Source organism: Perca fluviatilis, chromosome 5 (genome assembly GCF_010015445.1).
Source record: "Perca fluviatilis chromosome 5, GENO_Pfluv_1.0, whole genome shotgun sequence".
NCBI classification, from domain to species: domain Eukaryota; kingdom Metazoa; phylum Chordata; class Actinopteri; order Perciformes; family Percidae; genus Perca; species Perca fluviatilis.
Genome location: NC_053116.1, coordinates 34,721,118 through 34,749,029, shown reverse-complemented (window position 1 = coordinate 34,749,029; position 27,912 = coordinate 34,721,118). Strand labels below are relative to the sequence as shown.

The 27,912-nt window shown below is 39.5% G+C and overlaps 1 protein-coding gene across 2 annotated transcripts; it reads right to left on the bottom strand.

Moving 5' to 3' along the window:
• Positions 1 to 222: 222 nt before the first annotated feature.
• Positions 223 to 27,099, bottom strand: hck (HCK proto-oncogene, Src family tyrosine kinase). Of its 2 annotated transcripts, none has more exons than XM_039800625.1 (13): positions 26,919 to 27,099; positions 13,864 to 14,003; positions 11,205 to 11,238; positions 10,359 to 10,452; positions 9,605 to 9,700; positions 8,729 to 8,832; positions 6,853 to 7,002; positions 5,708 to 5,860; positions 5,432 to 5,614; positions 4,572 to 4,648; positions 3,789 to 3,942; positions 2,963 to 3,094; positions 223 to 1,411 (listed from the first exon to the last, which is right to left on the bottom strand). In XM_039800625.1, exons 2-13 carry the CDS (start codon positions 13,993 to 13,995, stop codon positions 1,209 to 1,211), a joined length of 1,512 nt encoding a protein of 503 aa, XP_039656559.1. In that variant the 5' UTR covers positions 13,996 to 14,003; positions 26,919 to 27,099; the 3' UTR covers positions 223 to 1,208. The 2 variants fall into 2 exon arrangements, with proteins under 2 accessions (XP_039656559.1, XP_039656558.1); XM_039800624.1 differs by having other exon boundaries at positions 26,901 to 27,098.
• Positions 27,100 to 27,912: the final 813 nt, after the last annotated feature.

Genomic DNA, 27,912 nt, shown 5'->3' with positions numbered 1-27,912 from the left:
GATGCACATTGTTTGCTGGAGCATAACAACTCACTACAGTCTTTTCTGCTTCCAGGTGGCCTTGTTTGTTGATGAATATGGCCATGTATCTTTGCACGGCCTCCTGCATACTCTGCATGTTGTGTAAATCACTTTAAAAGATGCTTGAATGTTAGGGACTGTACGAACATTATAAGAGGGGTGAGGGCAAAAAAGTGGGATGGCTATTTATCTTATTGATTCAAAAAAAGTAGTCAGAATGTTTTTTACAGCACAGTGGAGGGCCTGTTTCCCCTCAGCCTTCTCTTGCAAATTTGTTAGAAGTACCCTCTGCATCAGCAGGGCCTATCCAAGCCAAGACATGCTATTTTCACTTGTACATGTAGAGAAGAGTCTTGCATGGGTCCAGTTTTGCAGCCCACACCTTACCTCCAAAGCTCAGTAATGAAAATGACCCGTCACCAGTAATCATCCCTAGAGAGCGATATGCATTAGATATCAGGTCAAATGTTTTCTGTGCAAAATGATTTGCAGGTTTTTCCCGAAATATAGTGATCCACATGACATATAGCTGCAGATAAAACTAACACATACAGTATATATGTCTGCACATATTATGCACTGGTGACTACTGCATATGTCAATGTGATTTACAAGACTGCTGCTGGTGTGCATCCAGATGATTTGTGGTCAGTTTTGTGAAGATGAATATCCAGTTGATGCAGCTGTGGTCATGTGCTATGTTGTGCTGTGTCCCTGACCTAAGTATGAGGTAGGATTGAGTTGTGACAATATTTTAATAGAAATAATAACAATTACTCTTTATATTGCTTTTATATGTTGCGTCTCTCATCTGTGGTGATTTTACTTTATAATGTTCTTATTCAAAGGACGGAGGGCCCAATAAAAATACAAAAATTTTTTAGAAACAGTGATGCATAGCTTCCTTAAAAAAATTGTTAATAAAGTATCAACCCTCCCCAATAATTTTTGTACAGTCCCTTGTTGCAATACATTATGTGTAGATGAATGAGAAAGAGAAAGAGAAAGAGAGACAGACGGAGAGAGAATGGTAAAGAGAGAGCATGTGTGTGGATGTGTGTGTGTGTGTGTGTGTGGATGTGTATGTGTGGGCTCTGAATTGCACTGCTGCACATATAAACTTGACTTGTTGTTACGTATGAATGGAACAGTACTATAAGAGAAAACCCATCTGTGGATGTTAATTCTCATGGCTGCTGCTGATACTGGCTCTCTGTGGCTGTGTAGAAATCCTCCAGGACACTTTGCAGGTAATCAAAGGTGGGACGGTCCTCAGGCTTGTTCTTCCAGCACTCCAGCATGATTTCATAGAGTTCGGTGGGACAGCTGTCCAGGCGCTGCATTCGGTAGCCCTTCTCCAGGGAACGGATCACTTCTGGGTTAGTCATCCCTGGAAACAAGAGCACACGATTGGTCAACACAGTCTACAAGCTTAAGAAGAAAAGCCTGGAGCGCTCAGAAGTTCAAAATAAATCATGAAGGTGCTCTTTGGAAAGGGAACACAAAACTTCAAAAGAGAAAAAAGGTCCAAGGCACTCAAATAAAACGCCTTCATTATTACATTTCACAAGAAGAGTGCATTGGAGCTTTTTTCTCTTTTACAGTCTACAATCAATTTGATACATTTTCTATTTTCGTTTATTTGGTAGGAAATAATTATATAACGTCTTTCAATCAATTTACAGACGACTAATTCATAAATTCTATTTTATAAATTGAATATTCAATGCAAAATATATTTAGGGACTTAACACACACGTGTGGGCTAATTCATTCCACTGTCATTGTGTCATACTGCACGTGTGTGTTAAAGGATACACAAATGACACTGAATGTGTCACAGTGCCTTTGACACAGCATGTGTTGGGGGAAATGACACATTAGTTCTAGTGGGTTAAAAGAGACTGCAAAACCACATCCTCCTAAACATAAATGAGCAATAGGTCATGGGCTGCATGGCATTCAATGACTATGGGCTGGGACGCTAGTGTTGTGTCTCTATGGATGGCAATGTTGGTCGGTTTGCCAGTTGACTGAAATATCTCAAAAATTACTGGATGGATTGCCAATAAACCTTGTGTGGACATTCATGGTCCCCAGAGGACAAAGCCCTCTTACTTGGGTGATAGCCTCACTTTTTCTCTAGCGCTACAATAACATTGACATTTGTGGTTTTGAGTTAAATATCCAGGCAACTATTGGATGAATTACCATGCAATTTGGTTCATGTCGCCCTCAGGAGGAATTCTCCTAACTTTGGTGATCCTCTGACTTTTTCTCAGGTCAACATTGTAATGTGTCCAATACTTTGTATACAATACTGGTTTATGACCAAAATACCTGCAAAACTAACGACATCCCGTCAGCCTCAGCCGAGCTTTGTGTTTATTGCTAGCAAATGTTAGCATGCTAAAACGCTAAATTAAGATGGTAAATATGGTAAACATTATACCTGCTAAACATCAGCATGTTAGCATTGACATGCACAAGCATGTTAACATGCTGTTAGGATTTAGCTCACTGTGCATGCCTATGAACAGCTTCACAGAGCTGCTAGCATAGCGGTAACCTTGTTACTGCTGCACCTGGCATCAAGGGCTAACCGAAATGATACAAAATGATATTCAAGGTCTAAGGTAACAAAAAGGATACTACGAGTGGCCCTTAACTCTCAACAAAGTAGCTCTTAGTAAAGATTTTCCATTCTGCCTCTATCTCTAAAAGAAAATCCAAATTCACAACTGTCACCCTCTTTCAACATGGCGTTATCTTCCCACCTATGCAAGGCCACTTTATACCAAGGCCAAGAGAATTAATGGGCTGAATTCAGGTGTCGAAATGGGACACAACCTTTATGTACTAACTGCAAGTGCAAGGTCTCTGCTCTGTAGAGGCATTCTGGCAAATACTATATCAAAGTTGAAATCAGTGATCCACTTACCTGGGTATGGTGTGCGTCCATAGCTGATAATTTCAGTCAGCAAGATGCCAAAGGACCAGACGTCAGATTTGATGGTGAAAGAGCCGTAGTTGATGGCCTCAGGGGCTGTCCATTTGATGGGGAATTTGGCTCCTGGTTATAAAGGAAAATTGAAAAAGAAATGAAGTAATGTTGACTTTGTTATTGATTCTGTACATTAGCTGGCTCCTAATAACACTGCTGAGGAGATACACATCCTCTGCTCATTCAGTAAGCTATATATAGCAAGGCACTCTCTATTCTTCACCTATTACTATTTTGCCACTTATGTTGTATTCTATATCTACGACGTTCCACTTCCGTGATTGCTACGGTGGCGCCGGAAATTCTGCCGGTGGATTTCTGAGGACTATGGTTAACTGCTCCTCAGATCTCTGCAGGTTAAATCCAAACAGCTAGCTAGACTATCTGTCCAATCTGAGTTTTCTGTTGCACGACTAAAACAACTTTTGAACGTACACGTTCCACCAAAACAAGTTCCTTCCCGAGGCTATTTTAGCATCGCCCAAGACGATTGTGATTGGTTTAAAGAAATGCCAATAGACCAGCGTACGTTTTTCTCCCAACCCGGAATGTTGTGTGGACTAGCCAGACCCTCCTCTGCAGCGCTGTGGAGGAAGGTCTGGCAATGGGAGACTACTTATGTACAAAGTAATTTCCCCTGAACTGATAAAACCGTGACTGCAAACATTTCATCCGTTCTGGGGAATCAGTTCCCCAGTTTCTCAGTCACTTCTGCTGATGACACGTAGCTACCGAACATCTGACAGTGAATATTGCGTCGTACCTTCCCTGGCTGTGTACTCGTTGTCTTCAATGATGCGAGCGAGGCCAAAGTCAGCAATTTTGCACACTAAAGCCTTATTGACCAGGATGTTGGCAGCTCTCAGGTCTCTGTGGATGTAGTTCCTCTGCTCAATGTAGGCCATGCCCTCTGCGATCTAGAGACAAAGTTTAAAAGCATTACAGGTGCATTGGAATTTTTGTGCGTTGCCCTTAGAGTCAGTTTTCCAAAAAAATATAAGCAATACAATGAAAATACAAAGCTATTTAAATATAACAATATAAATAAATAAATACATATTAAGTAGAACAATTTAAAGACAAATATAAAGGCAAAAAAGTTGTAAGATAAAGTTGAAATTGTACATACACTGTATAAAAACTTCTAGTGAATACAGATATTATTGATATTTTTGGTCCGGAGATTTTTCATGTTGTTGCACACGGAAAAACATAATTTTGCACTGGCAATGGAATTGTACAAAACAGCCTGAAACAGCATACTGTACGGCCACACTAGCAGCATTTCCTTATTGAAACACTTTAATGCAATTGCAGAATTAGACAAATCTGAACTTAAATAAGTAGATATTGAATGATATATTGCACTTTCAACAAAGTCCCTAAACAGAGAAATAGATTACTGAACTCAAAAAGCCATATGTGAGTACTCACAAAGGATTTGTTGATCTAAAACACCAAACAACCAAACAAATAGAGCATTGGTCTTGCAAGCTGTAATGTGTAGATGGAGGACTGATGGTAATTGTGACTGAATGAATCTCACCTGGGCCGAGAAGTCGATGAGTTTGGGGAGCTGGACACGGTTGCCCTCATCGCTCTTTAAGAAGTCTAATAAACTACCTGTAGGAACACACAAACACACACACACACACACACACACACACGTGCATGTTAACGCATGCTTCATCTATAGCTCAATGTGTTGGACACATCCTCAATATAAGCAAATATCTGTGACCTAGTGGTGCAAAAAATGGATATCCTTTACAGACATTTATTGACAAAGTTTCAACCAATATTTTTTTAATGTTAAATACATTTCGCGTCCACTGCTAATACTAGGGAGCTCTAACTATTGCTACCGTTTATCCATTTCTTTGAACAAACTATTTAAACAGGTTATTCATAACATTTAGCTTTCTATTTAAACCATTTAGCCATTACTTTAAGACTTCTCTGCTTGCTTGCTACCAAGTTTCCAAGTGCCACACGTATAGTGTTTCAGATGTGCATCTGACTCAATATGCAGATTAAGAAAGAAAAATCAAAAGTAATGAAAATGCAAAAGTACCCTCAGGGGTACACAGTGATTTGCCATTCAGTTATATTGGGTTTTAGCATAATATGTTATAGAGCATCCACACACACACACACACACACACACACACACACACACACACACACACACACACACACACACACACACACACACACACACACACACACACACACACACACACACCTTTCTTCAGTTAAATTGTTGTAGAGTTTTAATAAGCAGTCTATACAAAGGTTTTGGGGAAAAACACTAATATTTGATGGTATAAATGGATAAATTTGAAGCACCACGCACACACGCAGACGCACGCACACGCATGCACACGCATGCACGCACGCACAAACCTTTCTCCATGAACTCTGTGATGATATAGATAGGCTCCTCCTTGCTGACCACGGCATTGAGTCGGACCAGTTTGTCGTGCTGTAGACTTTTCATCAGGTTGGCCTCGCCCATGAAGGCTTCCACTGACATGCTGCCAGGCTTCATGGTCTTCACTGCAACTTTGGTGTGCTTATTGTATGTAGCTTAAAGCAAAAACAAGAATTGGAATTAGAAAATGAATGTTTAACTTCCCATCTCCATCAATAACTGGCTTGTGTAATTATGATATATCTCACCCATCCAGACTTCTCCAAACTGGCCAGCACCAAGCTTCCTTTCCAGTTTGAGGGATGATCTCGGGATTTCCCAGGCATCTTTCTCCCACGGTTTCTCAGGTTTGGGGCTCAAGCACGGGTTGGTCAGCGTTTGGCAGAGGCCATCTCCCTGCTCTGAAATTAACACAAAACACGAATCATGATTGGATTTTGTAATGTGTTTATGTCTAGTGTAAAGAGTCATTGCAGTGGTGTAGTCTACGTGATACGCAGGTATATGCAGCATACCCACTAAGAAAGATCCAGGATTTCCATATACCCACTTAAAAATGCCCAATGACATGCAACAACATACTTTACATTATATTTTTGATATATTTTGACTTGTCATCTGTGTTCTTTTTATTCGCATAGGCTAAATAAAGGTATTTCCACCGTAAATTGGTGCATTAAAGCGTATCCAAATGCAACAAAAATGAAGTCGATGCTCAAAACTTCCCTGGGGGAGGACACCCAGACCCCCCATTATGTTATGCCCCCCATTGCCCAAAGGCAGATTCTGGCCCATATATATATATATATATATATATATATATATATATATATATATATATATATATATATATATATATATATATAAAATTGGTACAGTATACCCACTACAATACATTATACTACACCACTGAGTCATTGTGTAGAGTTTTTTTTCTCCATTTTACACAATGTTTTTATACAATAAAAATAAGTACGGTGTTGTTGTTATTTGCGAGGAAAATTATATAATTTCACAAAAAAGTTTGGCAAAAATAAAAACACCTTCATGCTAGTAATAATGATGAGCAATACAATGTATCGCTTTAATAATGACACTGATCATTTTCACATAGGCTAAGGTATCAAAGTCGGCCAGTAGAGTGTGCTGTGCATTACTGTAAGTAAACTGAAGTTACTCTTTTCCACCATTACAGAGAAACATTTGGAAGAACCCCCCCCCCCACCCTCCCTTATTATTACTAAGGATCCCCCCTTTTCTCCTTAAATCATCATTTTGATGACAAATAATCAGTCAACAAGACTACTTAAACACTCGGCTGTGAGGAACTAAACTCATTCAGTGACAAACTATCTGGAAACAAGTCTGAATTCTGACAGTACAGTGGACTCACTCTTGTAATGGTTGACCAGCTCCTGCAGGGTGCTGAAGGTGTTGCGGGGGGAGATGTAGAACCCTCCGTTGTCCAGCGTACGGATCTTATAATGTTTAACAGTGTCACCGGAATGAGCATCAAGGTCCCTGACAGACAGGGAGTAGCTGCCTGTAGTAAAAGAGAAAGAAACACTAGTTACCAGTTACCATGTCACCCGTAGGGGGATTTGTTTTTTAAATGCTGATACCAATATATTCTTTCACTGACATTTTAAAATCTATATTTGTATGTCAGTAGATTCCAAAGATGTGTAGTCGTGTGAGTAGCTACTGGGACTGCCGGCACACTTAAAGGGGGGAACTCCAGTGATTTAGAATGGCACTAACATACATTTGAAGGACTCGCAAAATACCGATTCAAAAGAGAATAATCAAAATCAGAAATACAGAGGCCAAGATATCCTGACTTTTACTTTATTATGGGTTAAGCTCCGAAATCGCTGGATCCTACATTCCCCATAATGCAACTCAATAGCATATTTCATTCCTCTTAAATGCCCTCTTCATTTGAATCTCTCACCTCCAGTTAGTAATGTAGTGTTTGTGTTAAAAATGTTGAAGTTGCAAGCGTAAAAAACGATTTAACCCTGAGGACATAATCACGGTTATGTTTTCCAGCTTTAGAGGGCTCCCTCCAGAGCCACAGAAGACATTAAACAACTGTTTGCTCAAGTTGGATAGTGCTCCTCATGACGAGTACACAGAATATTCCTGTAAAATTGGTGCAGTGGCCCTTTTACCTTGTTTTTTGGGGTCAAATTTTTTTCGACATTCTTGTCACTTTCCCCGACGTTTTTGTCACTTTTTTCAAAGTTTTTTGTCACTTTCCCTGATATTTTTGTCACTTTTTCTCCAACGATCTTTTATCTTTTTTTCCCCAAATGCTATAAAATTGAATAAAACACCCACATTCAATGAAAGTAGTGAACTGATCATTTATTTGACTTGTGAAGAGCGTTATTTTTGTTTGACAATTTGGTTGCAATAAACCCAAATTTCTGATATCGAAACTTTTTGAAAACGGGTCAAATTTGACCAGAGGACAAAAGGAGGGTTAAACTATTCACCATATCTATTCAGTTGGACAATTCTGAATGTGTTCATTATCAAAGAAATAATTAAAATCATGTTGGCCACATGGGGGCAACGGAAACAAGCTGTGAACACAACATTGACATACCATCACTGTTTTAGGTTGATATGACTAACATGTTAGCAAACAATAGCCTATATAAACATCCAGTAGACACTGAGCTAGATTAGCATTCATTTGGCCTTATGTGTGTTGCAATCTGACAAACATAAGTCATTAGAATATTAATTCACTCTCATTTTAACTCTGGTTTGGTCTCTAACAACTCCTGATTTGGAGGGGTTTATCAGAAAGCTTTTATGCTGAAAATGGCAGCGTCTGAAAACAACACCAATAAAATCAGTACGAGTGACCCTATTCACATTACACACAGTCATCCCGTCCATTGTTAATATAAAAATATGAATAATAGCAGCGTTAATGGCCAATTTCTAACATTAAAGTCATGCTAACCTACATATCTAGTACTGTTTGTAACAAAGGTGTGCAACAAAATGTTTGTATCGTACACCGAATGCATTGACAGTGGCTTAAAATGTGCAAAGTACACGAAATTAAAATTAAATTAATTTGTGCCTCGCTCTTAAAAACACAACTTCTGCAGCGACTGCCAAGATAACATTGTAACATTTGTCAGTTGAGATTTTTATTTTTTTTTGTCTGTCAATAATGTCTCATTATGACTACTAAGACTGCTCCACTAAAGGAAAAATGAGCTGTGTTTTTAATGTCTTTTACTCACCCTGGGTGGTCTCACTGTCTCGGATCATGTAGGATCCCAATTTGTTGCCAGGGGCCAGCAGCTGCCTCTCAGCATCTTTCCTGCTCACGCCCTTAAAGAACCACCTTAAAAAAAACAGGAAACAGATGAGTTAATACAGAAACCTCCCAACGGCTCTTCCTGTGCGAGCCTTTATTCTCCCTTCATATTGTGTGCTTTGTTTCCTTGTTCATTTCCACTGTGAGAGAAAATAAAAAAAGTGCCATCTAAATGTGTTACATGATACTAGGACTTTTTGTTTTTTTAAAGGCATGCTATATTATCATAGTTAGTTTATCATTAATAATCAATAATACAAATATTTCATAGTCATATTATAGCTTCAATGTCGCACTGCCTGCTCGAAGTCATTCCTACCACAGGCAATACAACTTTTTAAGCCTTCATCACACTTGTTAGATAAGACTCATATACATCACAATACTGCACAAGTGTAATAACAACAACTTAAAAGTGTAACTATTTAAGTAGTTGTACATTTTTATTCCCAACTTGTAAATACATTTGTACATTCTTTCCTTTGTATTTTTTTATCTTTATTTTTGAAAAGCTGTTCTTGTACTCTATCCTATTTAGTATGTCTTGTATATTCTGTATGTGTGCTGTGTGTCTGATATTTTTCTGCTGTAGCACTGAAATGACCCAATTTGGGATCAATAAAAGTCTATCTATCTATCTATCTATCTATCTATCTATCTATCTATCTATCTATCTATCTATCTATCTATCTATCTATCTATCTATCTATCTATCTATCTTATTAAAAAACAACAGAAGTTTTCACTAGTGAGATACTGATAATGCATATAAATGTGTTTTCAATGTGAGTACACTTACTCTTCTGCCTCCAGAGTATCTTTGGCCACATAATTACTGGGGATGTAGCCTTCCTGACCTGAACTGATTAACATAGCTCTCCACCACTCCCCCGATCTGCAGAGAGAGAGAGAGAGAGAGAGAGAGAGAGAGAGAGAGAGAGAGAGAGAGAGAGAGAGAGAGAGAGAGAGAGAGAGAGAGAGAGAGAGAGAGAGAGAGAGAGAGAGAGAGAGAGAGAAAGACAAACAAACAAACGTGCATCGTTGTTTCCAAAGGTCTCCATTTGTGCCCTTCGAGACTACAACGCAACCCCGGAGTTTTCAAACCAAAATGGAGGCAGCTGTGTGTCCAAAAGTCTCCGTTTTAGGGGCTCTGAAACTCCGGAGTAGTGTAAACGCGAGGCGTAAACGGTAGCAGAAGATATTCGTTTCTAAACCAAAGCGTAGTAGCGTAGATGTAGCCTAAGTGCTGCTACAATTGTGTCAGGTTTGTCATCACAGCTGACTTAAGCATCTTAACAAATGTAGTAACCTGCCCAATGGCCAGCCTTCTTCATCATTTATTGATTTCTTGCAGCCAAAACATAGTAGTTTAAATATGGCCACAGACACACAAGTGTGACTATCTCGTGCCGACAAAGACATGACAAACCACGTTTTACAAGTCCAAAAACTGTCAAAAAATTTTGGACCCACAATTAACTTATTATTTCTTATATACTTATTCTTATATCTGAAGCAACAAAGAATAAATGATATCCTTCACTGATACTTACTCCTCTAAGATTTTGAGTTTATCTCCCTTCTTGAAGCCAAGGTCACCGTCATGAATGGCTTCATAGTCGAACAGGGCCATGGCAATACTCTCTCCTACAGCAGCATTGCCCGGAAAAGAAGAAAAGCAGAAGGCTTCATATTGGTACATTGTGCTCTTGATATGCAGTAAAAAAAAAAAAAGTCCCTTTCTGAAGAATTGCATGCTGAGATATTTTGGCCTGAGAGAACATCTGTGTGCTTGTAAAACAGACAAAACAATCACTGTATACACTTAAAAAATGACTACGGAGCTGAAACCAAGCCTGGTTATCTTGGCTTGTGAAAAGTCGACATTCTGAAGAAAGTTTTTCATGAAGTTTTAACCCAACATCCCTGATATGTGACAGTGTGTACATGAGAGTGCACAATGACTCAGCGTCAGTGAATGTTTTTTTTGTTTTTTTTAGTAGACACACTGCATTTAAGTCTGCATTTCATTGGGTTCCCCGTACTTTGGCTATGTAACTGACTTCCTTGATAATAATAACAGCACTGGTCTGTTTTGGAGGCCTGTGTGGTGAGTCGCTCTGTGTCGACTCACACCTCACTCCCCTTTCCACTCGCTCACATGTTGTGCTGAGCTTCGGACAGACCTAGATGATGCTGTTTAAAATAACTGTCTCGATGGCAGACTCTATGGTGGTGTTGACAATATAAGGGGGAGGTTAGAAATAAACCTGCCATCGAATGACCTCATGGTTTCTTAGTGATTGACTTTTGATACACAAGATACAGAAACACGTACAGCTGCTTAAGGATTGCAATACATACTGTGGAGCTGCAGCAGTAAAAAGATTGAAACTCACCATCTGAAGAGATTGCATTGGATGGCATTTTGCTCTGTAGAGAGAAAGACACAGATATATTGTGTTTAAGGCTAAGAGAAAAGGTCAAGTTCTGTCAAGTATTAATTCCCAAAGAAAAAAAAACTTTCTTAAAGCTGCAATAATTCATTGGTCAAATCACATTTGTTAAGGCAAATGTAGTCTATATCCACGACGTTCCACTTCCGGGATTGCTCCATTGCCGCTGGAAAATTCCGCCGGATTTCACTCTTTTTAGTCGGATGTCCGTTACCTTCTGCTTTCTTTGTGTTGGAATTTTAAACTCTGGTCGTTTTATGAGGACTATGGTTAACTGCTCCTCAGATCTCTGCAGGGTAAATCCAGACAGCTAGCTAGACTATCTGTCCAATCTGAGTTTTCTGTTGCACGAGTAAAACAACTTCTGAACGTACACGTTCCACCAAAACAAGTTCCTTCCAGAGGCTATTTTGCAGAGGCATCAGTGCTTGACGATTGTGATTGGTTTGAAGAAATGCCAATAAACCAGATCATGTTTTTCTCCCATCCCGGAATGCTGTGTGGACTAGCCAGACCCTCCTCCGCTGCGCTGTGAAGGAAGGTCTGGCAATGTGAGACTAAAGCGTGATTTATGGTTCTGCGGAGGCTCCACGCAAGAGCTTTCGCCGTAGCCTACGTAAGTGGCCTGATGTTTGTACTTGTGCGTTGATGTCTGCCTCAAGCCAGCATGTGTGTGTGTGTGTGTGTGTGTGGGGAGTGGGTGATAGAGAATGTGAGAGAGTGACGGCGATTAGCTTCACAGCGAGTAGTGACTCTAGAGTCACTACTTCATCTAGAATAAAGCCACTGCTCAGAAAACAAACACTTGAAAGGAAGGGAGGAAGGAAGGACTTATCTTATCCACTTGCAAAATCAGCACATTTTCGGCAGTTATCTTTACTTAGGTTTGGGTGTTTGTAGTGGGTTTCTTAGATGGTTTTTAACATTGTGCAACATTAGCACAAGGGTATAATGAGCTGAGCTGTATAAGGACCAGACAGCAAGACAGACTATCTTTAAATGTGGACATCTGAGAGCTACAGTATATAATACAATACTCCCTGAGCAGATTAGTGATCTGGAAAAAAAGTGCAGGGCGCCAAGTTGCTTCCAGCAGCGTCAAGTAGCTGCAACCTGGAACAGAGTCATTCTGGTTTATGTCTGAGTTGAGGTCCTATGTCTGAGTTGAGGTCCTATGTGTTGCTAAATACTGAAGTTTATACGTCTCTTGCCTGAGTGCTCTGGTTCTGCTTCTGTCACTTCCTCTTTCTTCACTGAGGGTGAAAGAGTTGTTACAGTCATCTGACAGGAAGCAGTAGCCAGAGGAACCACAGTTTCACACCGCAGCACTGCTACGTACGCATGGCTCAGATCAAAGTCTGGCCAGTATGCAAACAAGCCACGAGAACATGTTCGGAGTGTACGTTGGCGCACATCTATTCTCTCTGAAAACTCTCTCCTATCACTACCAGTAACCAACGACTTTTCTCTATTGTCTATTGTGTCTACTTTCACTGCTTCTGCAATTGACACCATTGATCTTCCCCATTCTTTATTTAAAGCCAGGGCACAGCTGCAGGTGTGTGCGCACCCATTTTTATTGGCAAAAAAGTTCACAAACACTATATAGTCAGATATATATATATATATCTGTGGGGTGGTGATGGTGCAGTGGATATGACACATGCCTTTGGTGCGGGAGACCTGGGTTCGTTTCCCACTGCTATACGTGAACCAGTGTGTCCCTGAGCAAGACACTTAAGCCCTAGTTGCTCCAGGGGCGTGCGACCTCTGACATATATAGCAAATGTAAGTCGCTTTGGATAAAAGCATCAGCTCAATGACATGTAATGTAATATAATGTGGCTAGTAATCTAGCCACAGTAGTGATTAGTGATCCACTAGTGATCTGAATTCATGTTCAATGATGGGAAGTAACCAAGTATATTTGCTCAAGTACTGTATCTAAGCACAATATTTCCATTTGATGCTATTTTACTCCACTACATTTATCAGTTAGCTATACTTACGGATCAACCTTTACAACTTGTGGTCCCCCGAAAAAAAATAAAAAAATAAAAGTCTAGCGGGGGCCCTTGGGGGTGCATTTGAGACAGAAAAAGGTAAAGTTATCCAGTAGTTCCTTACCCAAAAAGAAAAGATTAGAGAAACCTCCACAGTAGCAGAAATGTCCTGCACCATTAGTCATCTCACAACCTCTCAGATTTATCCTGTGACCATTTGGAGGGGATTGGACCCCAAGGTTGTTAATCACTGAATTAAATTACCCAACAACTTTTTTTCTCATCTTTCTCATTGTCTTTCTCATTTTTTTTGCTCATTTTGTGCTTTTAGAGCTGACTCATCAGATAGTCTAGCTAGCTGTCTGGATTTACCCTGCAGAGATCTGAGGTTAACCATAGTCCTCATAAATCCACCGGAGTTTAGAATAATGCCAACACAAAGAAAGAGGAAAGTGACGGACATCTGGCCGAAATGAGGGACATCCGGCAGAATTTCCCGCGGCACCTGAACAATCCCGGAAATGAACCGTCGTCGATATAGACTACTTGCCATGTGATGAACAGCAACGTGTTACTTTTCTCGCAACATTACTGCTTACAGCTTTGCTCATGGAGTTCCCTGCGGTGGGGTCTTTGACATAGTGGGCTGTCTGCGCACGGTTCTGCAGATCGTCGTTACCCGTCCCTTTGCTGAGAGGCTCCTGCTCCTTCTTTGAGCCCACGCAGCCCATGGTGCCTTCTGCAGGAGGACAACAGAGAAGAAACAGCAAGACATTAAAGCTGTGGACACCCCATTGAGATGTTACATGTATTAGTTAGGCCCAGTTAGGGCTGCACGATATGAGGAAAATGGCCAACTGCCGTTATTTTGACTGACATCGCGATTGCGATATGACTCACGATATTGGAGGGAATGATCATTTTTGTATCATTATTCTCATTTTCATTGAAAAGTATAACATTTAAAAAAACATCTACTGATTACAGTGGGATTTTTGCAAGGATCTGTACCAAAGAAAATCTTTTTTTAGTCTGTAGAATACGATTTGTAGAGTGGGATGTTTCTGCAGCACCACAATACAGTACTTCATTTAGAATGGCTTGACACATATTTTGTCTTTAACACAAAGACTGTTGATTTTCTAACACACATCCTGAACTTCAAAAACCTCAAGACTGTGTTGGTAAGATGCACAAAACCACATCCACATAAACAGCTTAATAAAAGAACAAGTAAAGCATTAAATGACCTTTGAATACTGCAAGGCGACGTATGCTGGTCAAATATTATGTGACAAAAACTAAGAATGAATATAAAAGTCCCCTTCTTACTGTAGATGTTAAGGATTATTCCTGCAGGGTATGTGGCTTTTGCCCCTTAATATTAAGCCTTGACCCCCCTCTGGCCCCCCCTAATTGTGGCAAATATTTTCGTCCATTTTTAACTCCACCTTTATCCCCAAAGAGGGGATATTATTCATGTGCAGTGATAACTAAAATGTAGGTTAACCTATACAGGGTTGGTGGTATGTACCACTTGTGCTTAATATGAATGGTTTATTTCAAACAACATAAAAATGAAAAAATAAAAATATTTAAAATAAAAGACATATTTCACTTTAAGAAAAAATAAAAAAATAAGAAAAAATAAATGAATACTCTTAAATAAATACTGTACTCTTGTCTGAAAAGGAGTAGTAAAAAGCAAAATGCTTTTCTGGTCCTATACCCTTTTTGAATTGTCCATCCACTTGTCAAAGTGTTTTTAATCTATTGTTTTTAAAATAAACAACCATACAACCCTTTAACTGAAAACCTCGTGAAAATTCAAAAAACATTTGCAGATCAATTAATCGATCAAGTTACTATTCCATTGGGGTGGTAGTAGGTAGTAGGGTCGCAGGTTCAAGCCCCCGTACGGACCAAAATACAAAGGTTGGATTGGTAGCTGGAGAGGTGCCAGTTCACCTCCTGGGTTCTTGAGCAAGGCACCAAAACCCCCAACCCCCTCATTCTGAAATCCCTCCATTAGTGTGTGTATAACATGTATAGGTCCTGAGCATGTGTGTAATTCAGGCCTGTTTTAATGTGTGTGTGACTGTAACTAACAGAGTGAAAATTGTGAATTTCACAAACTGAGATGAAAAAGACAATAAAAAGGAAGATCACTGGTTCATGTACCATCCTTATACTGTCCATCCATTACATTTATCAAGCACAATTAGCTTCTAAATAGAACAAACTGAAACAAGTTTACACCAAATATATTTGGTACCCCTAAAATTTGCATGTGGCCCCAGCCAGGCCCCTCCATTTGAAAGGGTCTAGAACCCCCCCACTGCGCGTAGGGACGAGGTCGGGGCGGATGGACGGATGGGTCAAACAAAACACAGGAGTTTCACACAGGACACTGCTGTTCATGTGCTGCGTGAAATCTGTGTGAAAGTGAAACAGTATCTTTAAAACACAGATGCTCTGTAATGCAAGTCTGGTTGACTGAGGTATTTTGGAATTTGAACAAGTTTCCTGTGGCTGTGCAGCTCAGTCCATGGCTATACTGTAACTACAGAGAGCATACCAACCAAAGCATTCTCATGAACGGATCCGTATGATATCGTACGACATTACGCGTCGACCCGTCACATGACAGTTAAGTGTAACGGCCTATATAGTTACAGTTAGCTGAGAAAAGGTGACTGTGAGCCGGGTACAGGGCACCGGTCAATTCAGCGACCTTTACAGTTGGGTTTAGCCGACATAAAGGAGATTGTCCTGCCGCGACGGCAGTTAAGTTTAGGCGTTAAAAGATTAGAAGAAAGTTTGTGGTGTGGGTTAAAAAAAACTGATCCCCTTAACCCTTGTGTTTTCTTCCTGTCGATCATAAACTTGTTGTCCTTTTGGGTCTAAATCTGAAAATGTTTTATTAAAACTTTTTTGTCGCTTCTTTCCCCGACGTTTTTGTCGCTTTATTCGACGCTTTTGACTCTCTTTTTAAACGTTTTTGTCACTTTATTCAACTTCCAAAGAACCAGGAAATGAGTAGGGGGAAATGAGTAGGGGGAAATGCAACGCTACCAAGCCATGGCCGAGCGTCGCCGCGACGTGCAGTTACGTTTTTGAGAGGTGCACGTCAGGCTACGGCGTAGGGTTCCGGCGTCGGTACGTGTCTCCACGTATCTTCGTACGTAGCAACGGCGAAGAAGTATAACTCAAGCTTTATATCTGACACACACAGTCAGCTTACTGGATGACCTTGGCTGTATGATTTTAGGGATGCTGTATGCCCCTGCAATCCACATTATTATTTTTTTTAAGATTATTTTTTGGGCATTTTTAGGCCTCTATTGACAGGACAGCTGAACAAATGAAAGTGGAGAGAGAGGGGGAATGACATGCAGCGTAGAGCCGCAGATCGGAGTCGAGGAGTAAACCTCTATATATAGGCGCCCGCTCTACCAACTGAGCTATCCGGGCGCCCCTACTATCCACATTATTGCAGTTAATTCTGACTTAATACTTTTTACAGATGTTGGCCTCCTGCGATACTGTTTTAATTCGTATGTTTATATCAATTGAGATCTTCCAAGAATTAACACTGCAAGGTCTTTCTATCTACCTTGGCAATACAAATAGTTCCACACAAGCCCCCTTATTCAACTGCAACATCTAGGGAATACTTTGTTTTCTCTACATATCACACCGTATCTGATTGTGTGCATGTAAATGTGACTGCAGTTATCAGGAACAAGGCTTAACAGGAGCGAGAACAAAGAGGGAGTCTGTGACGGGTGATAGAAGCTGTGTTTTATAGCACATGTTGGCTCACATTCACAGATGGAGAGGACAGATGAGAGAGTTGTTATGTGTAACCCAGCTCTCTTCAGCTCAAGGAAGAAGATTATTGCACAAATCCTCCCATTTTAGAGACTGGAAACCAGTGGTGGAATGTAACTAAGTACATTTACTCAAGTACTGTACTTTAGGAGTCCCTTCTTTTTGTGCCACTTTCTACTTTTACTGCGCTACATTTCAGAGAGAAATATTGTACTTTTTACTCCACTACATTCATCTGACATTAAGATTTTTGCACACAAAACACGTGTAGTTTATAAAATATGATGTTTTATTATAAATTAAACTACCCAACAATATAGCCGCCTACAAGTCCAGCTGACTGATTAAACACACAACTGTTTGGATCGTTTCCAGTTTCTAAAATAGGAGGATTTTTCTGCATTAAGAACTTTTACTTTTCATACTTTAAGTACATTTTCCAGATGATACTTACATACTTTTATTTAAGTAACATTTTCAATGCAGGACTTTTACTTGTAACGTAGTATATTTTACAGTGTGGTATTAATACTTTTACTTAAGTAAAAGATCTGAATACTTCTCCCACCACTGGTGGGAACGATCCAAACAGTTGTGTGTTTAATGGTTTAATCATTTCAGCTGCACTTGTAGGCCGTTAAATTGTTGGGTAGTTTAATTTATAATAAAACATAATATCTTATAAACTACATGTGTTTTGTGTGCAAAAATCTTAATTTGTAAAGTAAACTAAGGCTGCCAGATGCAGTGGAGTACAATATTTCTCTCTGAGATGTAGCGGAGTAGAAGTAGAATGAGGAATGAAAAGAAAAGACTCAAGTAAAAGTAAAAGTAGCTCAAATTTGTACTCAAGTACTGTCCATTAAATGCACTTAGTTACATCCCACCACCGCTAAACAGCAGAGCCCTGTGACCATGCAGACAGATCTCCTATGATTGTAGAAGTCACATGTCGCGACGCCGATATCCCCGAGCGACAGGAAACACCAAACACTGACAAAACTTTAAATCTTTCTGCAAGCAATCTCTCGATCTGTTCTCCAACAAATATCTACAGTCTTACATAACCAAGACCATTCTGCCCTGCTGCCACTCACCACTGTACTGTGGTATGCAATGGAAAATGTTTCATTTGAATATTCAGACACAGGAAGTTCCGTTCTACTTGAGGTCAGAATTAGTGATGTTACCGTAGATGCTTCCTTTTTTTTTTCTCTCTGTGTTCCAAACCTGGTTCCTCTTTAGATGTCTAATCGCAGGAAGCTCAGCCTAACAAGTATTGAACATTCGGGGCTTCATGTGTTATTTTTGCTGATACAAAATGGAGGTCAGCATTAGGCTGGTGGTAACACATTGCCCTAGTTTGGCTCTGTAAAAAACGCAGCTGTCATCGATTCATCTCAGTCCGCGAGTAAAGCAGCAACAATTCATGTCAGAGGAAATCCCCACGTCGCCTGAACACAAACCGGGGCGGGGCTAGAAGGGGGACATGGGCCCCCCGCTGAAATATGATTGCCCCCCCCCCACCCCCCCCTGCCATCCATTGGGCTAGAGTGCTGTCAATCTGACAGTTATGATTTCCATTGGATCTGTCACTTGGCTGCCTGTTCTGCCAATCTTCCCAGCCCTTGTCACATGACCAATTCATGTCTCCATGGTGACTATCCAAAATTCTGATATCATAGAACCAGCACTGGAATTGTGTTTTCTTTTTTTTTCAAAGGCAGACTGAGCCTATAGAAAATGTGTATTGTATTCTGATATACAATTTAAAATGAAAACAACTGAAATGAATAATGAATGGGATTTGTTTTATTTAGCTTTCTACTCAAAGTGACTTTTTCCAAAGATGTTAACATAAAATATTATGTACAGTATATGAAAATTAGCAACTTATATTTTTCAAATAGCTCCATAAATGGCAAGACACATAAAACATTGTTTCCTTACCATTTTGAATCCAAAACATGATATGTTTATTAATATTTACATAATATAATTGAATTCTATGATTAGAGGATCAGACTGATAAATTGATTGAAGTTATTGCAGATATATTGGTATCAGTGTATATGTTGGCACAAAAGTAACAAGAAATTACAGTGCAGAAATACTAAACTAAGCTTGTGTTGTAGTCACGACCGCCTAAAGACCAAGACTTTGACGGGTTGAGACCAAGACCAGGGCCATGTTCAACCCTGAACACCCTGTTGTGTGCGCAAGCGCTCTGCCTTTTCATTACAGTTTACAGACGCGTCTCTGCTGATTGGGTATCACCTGTGACCCAGCCAATAAACGAGAGAGACACACCCACCAAACGAGAGAAAGCATGCAGTATCTCAAAGAAAAAAAAAAACTTTTGGAAGTAATTTCAGAAGTTTACTTGCTGAGAGAATTTATATAAAAGGCCTAACAGAAAATATTCTGTTTTTGTAACTGTAGCTACAAACACAGTTTTTAATAACGCAGCAAAGTCCGGGTAATGAGCTGCCAGAATGACTTCTGTTATTTTACAGATATATTTCTTGGTGGACATTTTATTAGAATACAGAAAATCCGCTTTGAAATGCAGGAAATATTGGATAGGATAGAACAACACAATGTTGTTACCCCGTGACCCCCCTCTAGCCCCCCCCCCTTGCATTTAGCTCTCAGGAGGAAGGTGAATAAGCGTAGCAACATTTTCAACCCTCCTTTGTTTGAGATATGAAAGATTAATCTATGAGAAATGCTGTGCTTTGACTACGCTGACAGTTTCACTTCTGTGCTTCTGTTTCTCCTTACAGTGACGCATTCACTGTCCAGACCACATGGGTCCCTAAAAATAGAGCTTTCATGTCAGCGGAACCCACATAATTAATAAAAGAAGTTATGAATCAGTTACTTTCAACATGATGATTTGTTTTGCTCCGTACCTTCAGTCTGTGGAATACTGTATTGAAAAAGTCAGAAAAATTTGGAATTCTATCAACACTATCCAAACTATCCAACACGACGTGTTAAAAGACAGAATCTCTGGGAGGTCAATAGGAATGCGGTTGTGAGCAGGAACGGAGCATTTCTTTTAAAATTCACTTTCACTTGTCACAAAACAACATGAGCTACATGGCCACAGAAGTCAGATTTGGAAATATGACGCTTAAGAGAAGAAAAAATGTTGGAAAAGACTCTTATTCATGTTCTTGCAGGGAGTTAGATTTGAAGATTTAAACCACTGTCATGTCTGTAATCTAAATATATGCCTGTTACTTTGGCTTAGCACAAAGGCTGGTTACAGGGGGAAACTTGTAGCCGAGCTGTGTGCAAATTTAACAAAATCCACTCACCAGCGCCTCTACAACTCACATATCTTGTTTGTTAAATCAGTCAAAAAAAAAAAAAAAAATCCAGTTTTATGGGGGGATTATGTGCCGGACTATCTCAGCCAGTAGCAGTAACTTTGCTGGAGTCTCTGACGGTGACAACAAGAGATCACACTGGGGAAAGAAAGCGAATAAGCTTATGTCCCATCACAAGACAATGTGACATTGAATTTGCCTTAATTTCCCAAGATTCTCTTAAAAGACAGCATGGTGTTTATCTGTCAGTATGTAATATAACAGGAGCAAGTAGAGAAGGAGTGATAAGCTGTGTTCCCCGTCATGGAAATAGTGCACTTTAAAGTGTGTTCGCCATTTTGTAGTGGTGTTAGAATTCTCCGTGGTTAACCGTCAGAGGACAACGGCGAGTCCAAACAATGTTTGACAACACTCCTACTCAAAAAAGCGATATTACAAAATTTCATTTTAGACATTTAGTAACCATTTTATTCATATATTACACTTTTGTGAACCCAAGACTTTTGTAAACTCATTTAAAGCACCAAAACAACTGAGTGTAGGTATGTTTTCACAAGAGATTTGAAAAATATTTCCACTTTAGGGCCAAATTATCTCTTTATACATTGCTCTGGAACAATTTTGGGCGTCACTATACAGAAAGCTGAGTTTGTTCTGAACATTTTGATATGAAACACACGGGGATCAGGTTATATGCAAAAAAACTTTAAAAGGAGAATTCAAGAAGATATCTAAAAATGCCCTCAGAGGGTTAATTTCAATCACTATGTAGTCCACTACAAAATAACCCACAATGCACAGCTAGTTTGAGTGTACATACGTTGTACCCTACATTTTATTCCCTTTTATCACAGTCTCGCATTGCCAGACCCTTCTTAACAGCGCTGTGGAGGAGGGTCTGGCGAGTCCACACATTATTCTGGGGTGGGAGAAAAACGTGCTCTGGTTTATTGGCATTTCTTTAAACCAATCAAAATGGTCTAGGGCGGCGCTGCTGCAAAATAGCATCGGAAAGGAACTTGTTTTGGTGGAACGTGTACGTTCAAAGGTTGCTTTAAAACTCAGATTTGACAGATAGTCTAGCTAGCTGTCTGGATTTACCCTGCAGAGATCTGAGAAGCAGTTAACCATAGTCCTCACAAATCCACCGGAGCTTAAAATTCCAACACAAAGAAAGCGAAAGGTAACGGGACATTTTCGGGCACCCGAAAAGAGTGACATCCAGCGGAATTACCGGCAGAGCAAAAGCAATCCCCGGAAGTGGAACGTCGTGGAAATAGACTAACCACAATGCCACGCTGTCGTGTTTTCCCCCGGAGGAGAAGAAGAAGCAGAAGCACCCGCGAAAACTGAAAAAGGAAAAATGGGACGGCCTTTTGTTTTTTTAACAGTGGAAATGTAACTCGCGACATGTAAACAACCTTTTACTATTCTCGTGTGAGCTTGTTTCAGGAACGTATCAGAAGTATTTTTGTTTGGGTTTGTTTACATGATGCTTGGTGCGACCGCCTCCGACACACAAAAAAACGGTGCACGTAGTGTCCGAAATCTCGTTTAGTTGTTCCCTATATAGTTCACTATTTAATAAACACTATATAGGGAATAGTGAGTGAGTGAATGAGGGACTGGTTTCGAACACAGCTACAGAGTCAGCAAACATACTCAGCAATGTCAGTTACTTAGGTCTGCTAATATTGGCCAACATGAGACGACTTTTCATTTTAAAGAGGAAGGATGTGTTATTTCTTCTTTCAAAAGTACATATATTTAAAATAAGCACTGTACTAATCAAGAGCACGGGTAAAACTGTCTGAAAGAGGAGCGCAGCTGTAGTCAGCCACACTGAAAAGAGGGCATAACAGCACAGAGACTTTTTAAAAGAGCATACCTCTCAGCCCAGGTCTCTATTTCTGATCAAAGTGATAGTTAACCCTCTGAGGTCTAATGGCATTTTTTTTTACATATCTTCTTAAATTTACCTTTTTAAGGTATTTGCACATAACTGATCCCCATGTGTTTCTTATCAAAATGTTCGGAACAAACTCAGCTTTAGATAATTTGGCTGCTATAGCTGAAACGTTGATGTTGGCTTTTTGAAAGTCCTCAAATCTCTTTTAGAAAACAAACCTTAACTCATGATGTGTTGTACGAATTGTTTGACTACTTGAAATGAGTTTACCAAAGTCTTTAGGTTATATATGACTAAAATAGAAAATAAATGGCTGAAATGAAATTTTGTAATATCGCTTTTTGAGTAGGAGTGCTGTCAAACATCGTTTGGACGAGCCGGCGCGTCAGAGGTTTAACCTATATAACTAATTTATTTTGATCATATTGCAAATTTGAGGAGGAATAACAGGAGGAAGAGTTTTATTTTCTGCACTGTAGTGGAAAGTTCCCGGATTCATGTATTGATCACAAGCTCAGATTGCAACCAATGACATTATAAGAAATACGCAGACATTCAATTTCAATTGAAGAACAGAATTTCCAAACGCGCCCAAAAGAGTACAACTTACAACATGTTGCTGTCTCTTCTACCATACTGTAACTCTAAGGTTAGTGTTCGTATAAAGGCCCAGTTCATAATTATCAAATGATATCGTAACATGCAAATACGTTCCCCTGCAAACATCACCTGCTCTCAGGAACAAGTGCGCTTTGATACTTTGTTGATTTGGGCATAACAAACGTACCCTTCAACATTACACACTTGCATGTGTGATTTAAAACAAAACAAAAAAAAATTGCACACTATGTTTATCTGTACCCTGTAGCTGTCCAAGCAGTAAGCAGGTACTCAGCCAGGTCGGTTCTTTACTGGCACTTCAACTGAATGCCATGATTACACGAATATTTCTGAAGGATTCCAGCTGTTATCCTACCACCAAACTATTTTAGTTTAACACATACGAGCCAACACTCTCTCTCAACAGACAAAATACAGCAATAATTCATGTGTTCTGTTATGAGGAGCGATTTTTTTTTTTTTTTTTACACAGATGTAAATGTTGTGGGCTGTGGAAGACTGCCAGGCTGTGTGTTTGGGACTGCCTCAGGCCATAACAACATCACCTGGCTGCCTGGCACGCAACCAACAGGACATTAGGCAGATATATAACGCACAAAAGAAAAGAAAGAAGAAACGAAAATCATCTCACAGCCCCAACATTCTGCTTGTCACTTGCATTGTTTTTAAGTGACTTATGAAGACCGATGACTCTGGACTGCAGGGTTTCTCCATCTGAAGCATGCTCAGGTGTCTCATATTTTTTGTTGTTGTACTGCGTGATACGATTGCATTCGACATGGACAGTCCTGTTGGACTGAATCTGAGCTCCTGCACCATTTGTGCATCTACAGTAAATTCTTTTATGTGTCATCATAATAACTGCTATAATTATTATGAATCATATTTCTCCATATTTCTATCTGTATTGGTGTCTCTGTGTCAAGGGGTGGGGGGGGGCGGAAATTGTTTAGAGTGTGGGCTAGACCTACTCTATCTCTAAAGTGTCCTGAGATAACTCTTGTTGTGATTTGACCCTACAAATAAAATTGAATTGAATTGAATATGTTTCATCCGGTTTACTTGACAGATAGTTCATATATAAAAGCCAGTGTTTGTAGTACTCAGGATCGGCCTTAAGACCACTTTTTGAAGGTCTCAGTCTCGTTTCGGTATCTAACGCATTTTTACTCGGACCTGTCTCGGTCTCAGATGAAGAAGACCCAGGTTTGTTTTTTAAGACTGGTCAAGGCCACAACTCCTTTTTGATTATTTTATCAAAGCATTTCTCATAAAACACTTATGGCAATTAAAGAGGTGAATGAAGAAGAATCTTAAAGGGTAACTACCGTTTCTTTTTCAACCTGGACCCTATTTTCCTATGGTTTTGTGTGTAAGTGACTCATAGGAACAACAATCTTTGAAATTGGTCCAGCATTAGCGTGAACACTGTAACCGGCAGCCATAGACCGGGCTGCAATGTAACCCTATGGAGCAAATGTTCAGCGTCAGTTTGGTCCACTAAAAAGTGCTGTTTTTGCCACTAAAAGGAGCGCTAAACCCACCAGACTCCATTTAATAAAACCATGCTTTTGGTCTGGACAAGCTGGACAACTGACCTATTAACTTACATTGTAGCTTGATCTCGCTTAATACTGGACCAATGTCAGAGATTGTTGTTCCCATCAGTCACTTAGACACAAAAACATAGGAAAATAGGGTTGAAAAAAATCGTAGTTACCCTTTAATTGCTTTTCTGTGGGTATTTTTGATGGGAATGTGGATCTTTCACATCAATTTAAGAAATGCCTATGGTTAACATGTTCCACCTTTTATCGTGTGGGTCTCGCCCTGCCTTGACTTGGTCTCGATACATTCTGGTCTTGGTGATGACTTGGTTTCGGTTTAGGTGGTCGTGACTAAAACAACGATAAAAGCTGAGAGTGATTTGTTGTACAATCTATACACTTCTAAAATTCTTTGTTTACTTTTTACTTATATAATTATAGATATTGCATTTATTATCTGCAAGATCACAGTATATTTACTACTCTACAGTATATATACAGTAGTTTAGCGTGGTATCTTATGTATACAACAAGTCCTCCAAACTATAAGACCACATAGGTTGTTTGTTCCAATCCTCTAATACGACCCATAGGACAGTCTGATAAATTAGCTCCTTAGAAAAAGAAAATACGACCCACAGGAGCGTTTTCCGTCCTCATTTCTGAATGTAAATTACGTTACTTCAGTTCTGTGCGTACGTACATTCATCTGCGACTGTTCTGATTATTGATTTGTCATCAATCATCAAGCAAAAATGGCAAAAGCTTCTCAAAGTGTGAGGATTTGCTTTTTTTATGCCATTGTAAATGTAATATATTTGAGTGTTGGACTCTTTGTTGGATAAAAAAACTAGACATTTAAAAATGTCAGAAATTGTCAGTTTTCACTCTTTTCTGACATTTTGCAGACCAAACAATTCATTGAGAAACTACTCAACAGATGAATCCATAATGAAAAAGATCATTAGTGTCAGCCCTAGGCAAGATACATTACCTTACAGTATGTTCATACATATTGTTACTGTACATAATGGACCATACGTATACATACGTAGACATACATATTATTATTCAAATAGAGGATTGATTGAATAGAGGAAGTTGGTTGTGTCTCTTAAAGCAACACCAAAGCACGTTTCCTCTTCGGTCCCCCTACAGGTTGGAAGTGGAATTGTCTATTACCATTGTCATATGTCTCATTATAACTACAGATCCGCTACCCGATCTGGCAAACTTGCTCAGTGCGGTTATAAAGCAAATGCAGAAGTGACGTTCACCCTGTTACGAGTTGATGAACCACTGAAATGATTTTGGAAACATTATTTTAAGGTACAAAAGAACCTTTGGTGTGTCTTTAAAATGTAAATTCTGCTTCTCCATCAACGCAAGACACACTCAAGCAACCAACCGTGAATATTGTGTCATTTAAACATTTGGGGTTGCAATAACCTTTTTCTTTACTTTTGGTTTACAACATTTTGGGGAAAAAAAGCCGAGTTATGTTGCTGCTGCAGTAAGGTAGTTGCTGGATGGGGAATTTAACAATGGCCACCAGTATGATATAATACTGGCATTTTTGCAACATGTTTAATGCACAAAGAGTGTCTCTGTAAGATTCCTCTGGGATTAAAGCAATAATCTTAAAGGGATTTCAATTTTTTTTTTTTTTTATAAGGATAACGCACATTATTTAACATTTCTGTAAATGTGCCAGTGTTAGCCAACCATTTACAAACAGAAGGCACCAATACAGCATCAAGCCATCAATGCAGTACTAATAGCACACACAAGCCTCCATACACTATATTTACAGTATATCTGTTGTATTATTTTTGGGTGCTGTTTAAAATGTTTTAGACCATTGAACATCTAAAATGAAAGTTAATGTACAAATACTGGAAGTAACAAAAAACTGAACAGAAACTGGTTTCTGGTTTAGTCTAGATGGACAGTCTAAAAATAACTCTCTTTATCAAACACACACACACACACACACACACACACACACACACACACACACACACACACACACACACACACAGAATATATATATAAGAAAGTGTAATAAACTGTAGTTAAAGTGTGTTTATCAATTAGTTTACATCACTTTTGACCACTTTCACATTCCTCTACATACTGTAATATTCTGTAGGCGATTGGCGTTTCAACTCAAACTGAAGTTCCTCTTTTTGGAACTGAGCATCCTTGTTGTAAAACTACAAGTCTTCATTTGTCAATCATCAAAGCATAACGTTCTTATTTTATCGAAAATGTGTTCGACATTAACTTCACGGCCGATCATCCCCCATCACCCCTTACAGTCATCTTTCGGACAGTTTGGCTACTCCCTTTCCACACAAGCAAAAACAGATCAAGAGGACACCTACCGCGCTTCAGCCACTCACTTCGACTATTGTTTCTGCGTGTTGTCTATGTGCTCTTCTATAGATTCAGATGACCGACTAAAGAATAATCCTCATTTCTTTTCCGTAGGTTCCATTCCTTAACAGTACTAACAGTACGGGTTAGGCTGCTGAAGATGCGGACGGGGCGACGGAGCGCAGCGCACTGGGCTTGGACAAGGAAGTTTGTGTGCTGTGCGTTGGTGAAAAAGAGGAACAAGCTCTCACAGATCGTACTCTCGGTTTAACTGGCTGAATAAGCCGGCAGTCGTTTTTTTTTTTCAGTTGCTTCTTCAGTGGCATTTCGATAGAACAGTGAGAAGAGAAGCGGCATTGTGTGTCAAAGCGCAGAATACAATATTAGCCTGATAGATGTTAGATGTAGATCTTTTCTTTCTTTTCTATTGAACATATATTATCTATTTACTTTTTCATAGATTAAGATCGCTGTCTGGAGGTCATAGTTTACCCTTTTTTTGTTGTTGCAAATATGTCATTATGTTATTAAACCATTGGATATTAAAAATATGTACAGGCAAGGACATAGGGTCTGTTTTAACATGGGATGGGAACACACATTATAACGGGGGTGCTGGGGGCAGGGGCGATTCCCACAAGTCAGGTGGCAGAGGGTGGGGGGTTGGGGGGGAGGCATTTTATCAGAATACAACATAGAAAATCTGCTTGGAAATATAAGTAATGTTGAATAGGGTAGAACAACACAATGTAATTTTGCTAAATAAAACATTAATTATTAATTTCTCTTGTTTTCATTTAAAACAAATTGTATATCGGAATAAAATACACATTTTCCAAAGGCTCAGTCTGCCACTTTTTAAAAAAACTAAAACTAAATTTCCAGTGCTGGTTCCATGAGCCTACCAGAAATGTGGACAGTCACCATGGAAACATGTATTGGTCATGTGACAAGGGCTGGGTAGATTGGGAGAACAGGCAGCCAAGTGACAGTACTCTGATCCAATGGAAATCCCAACTG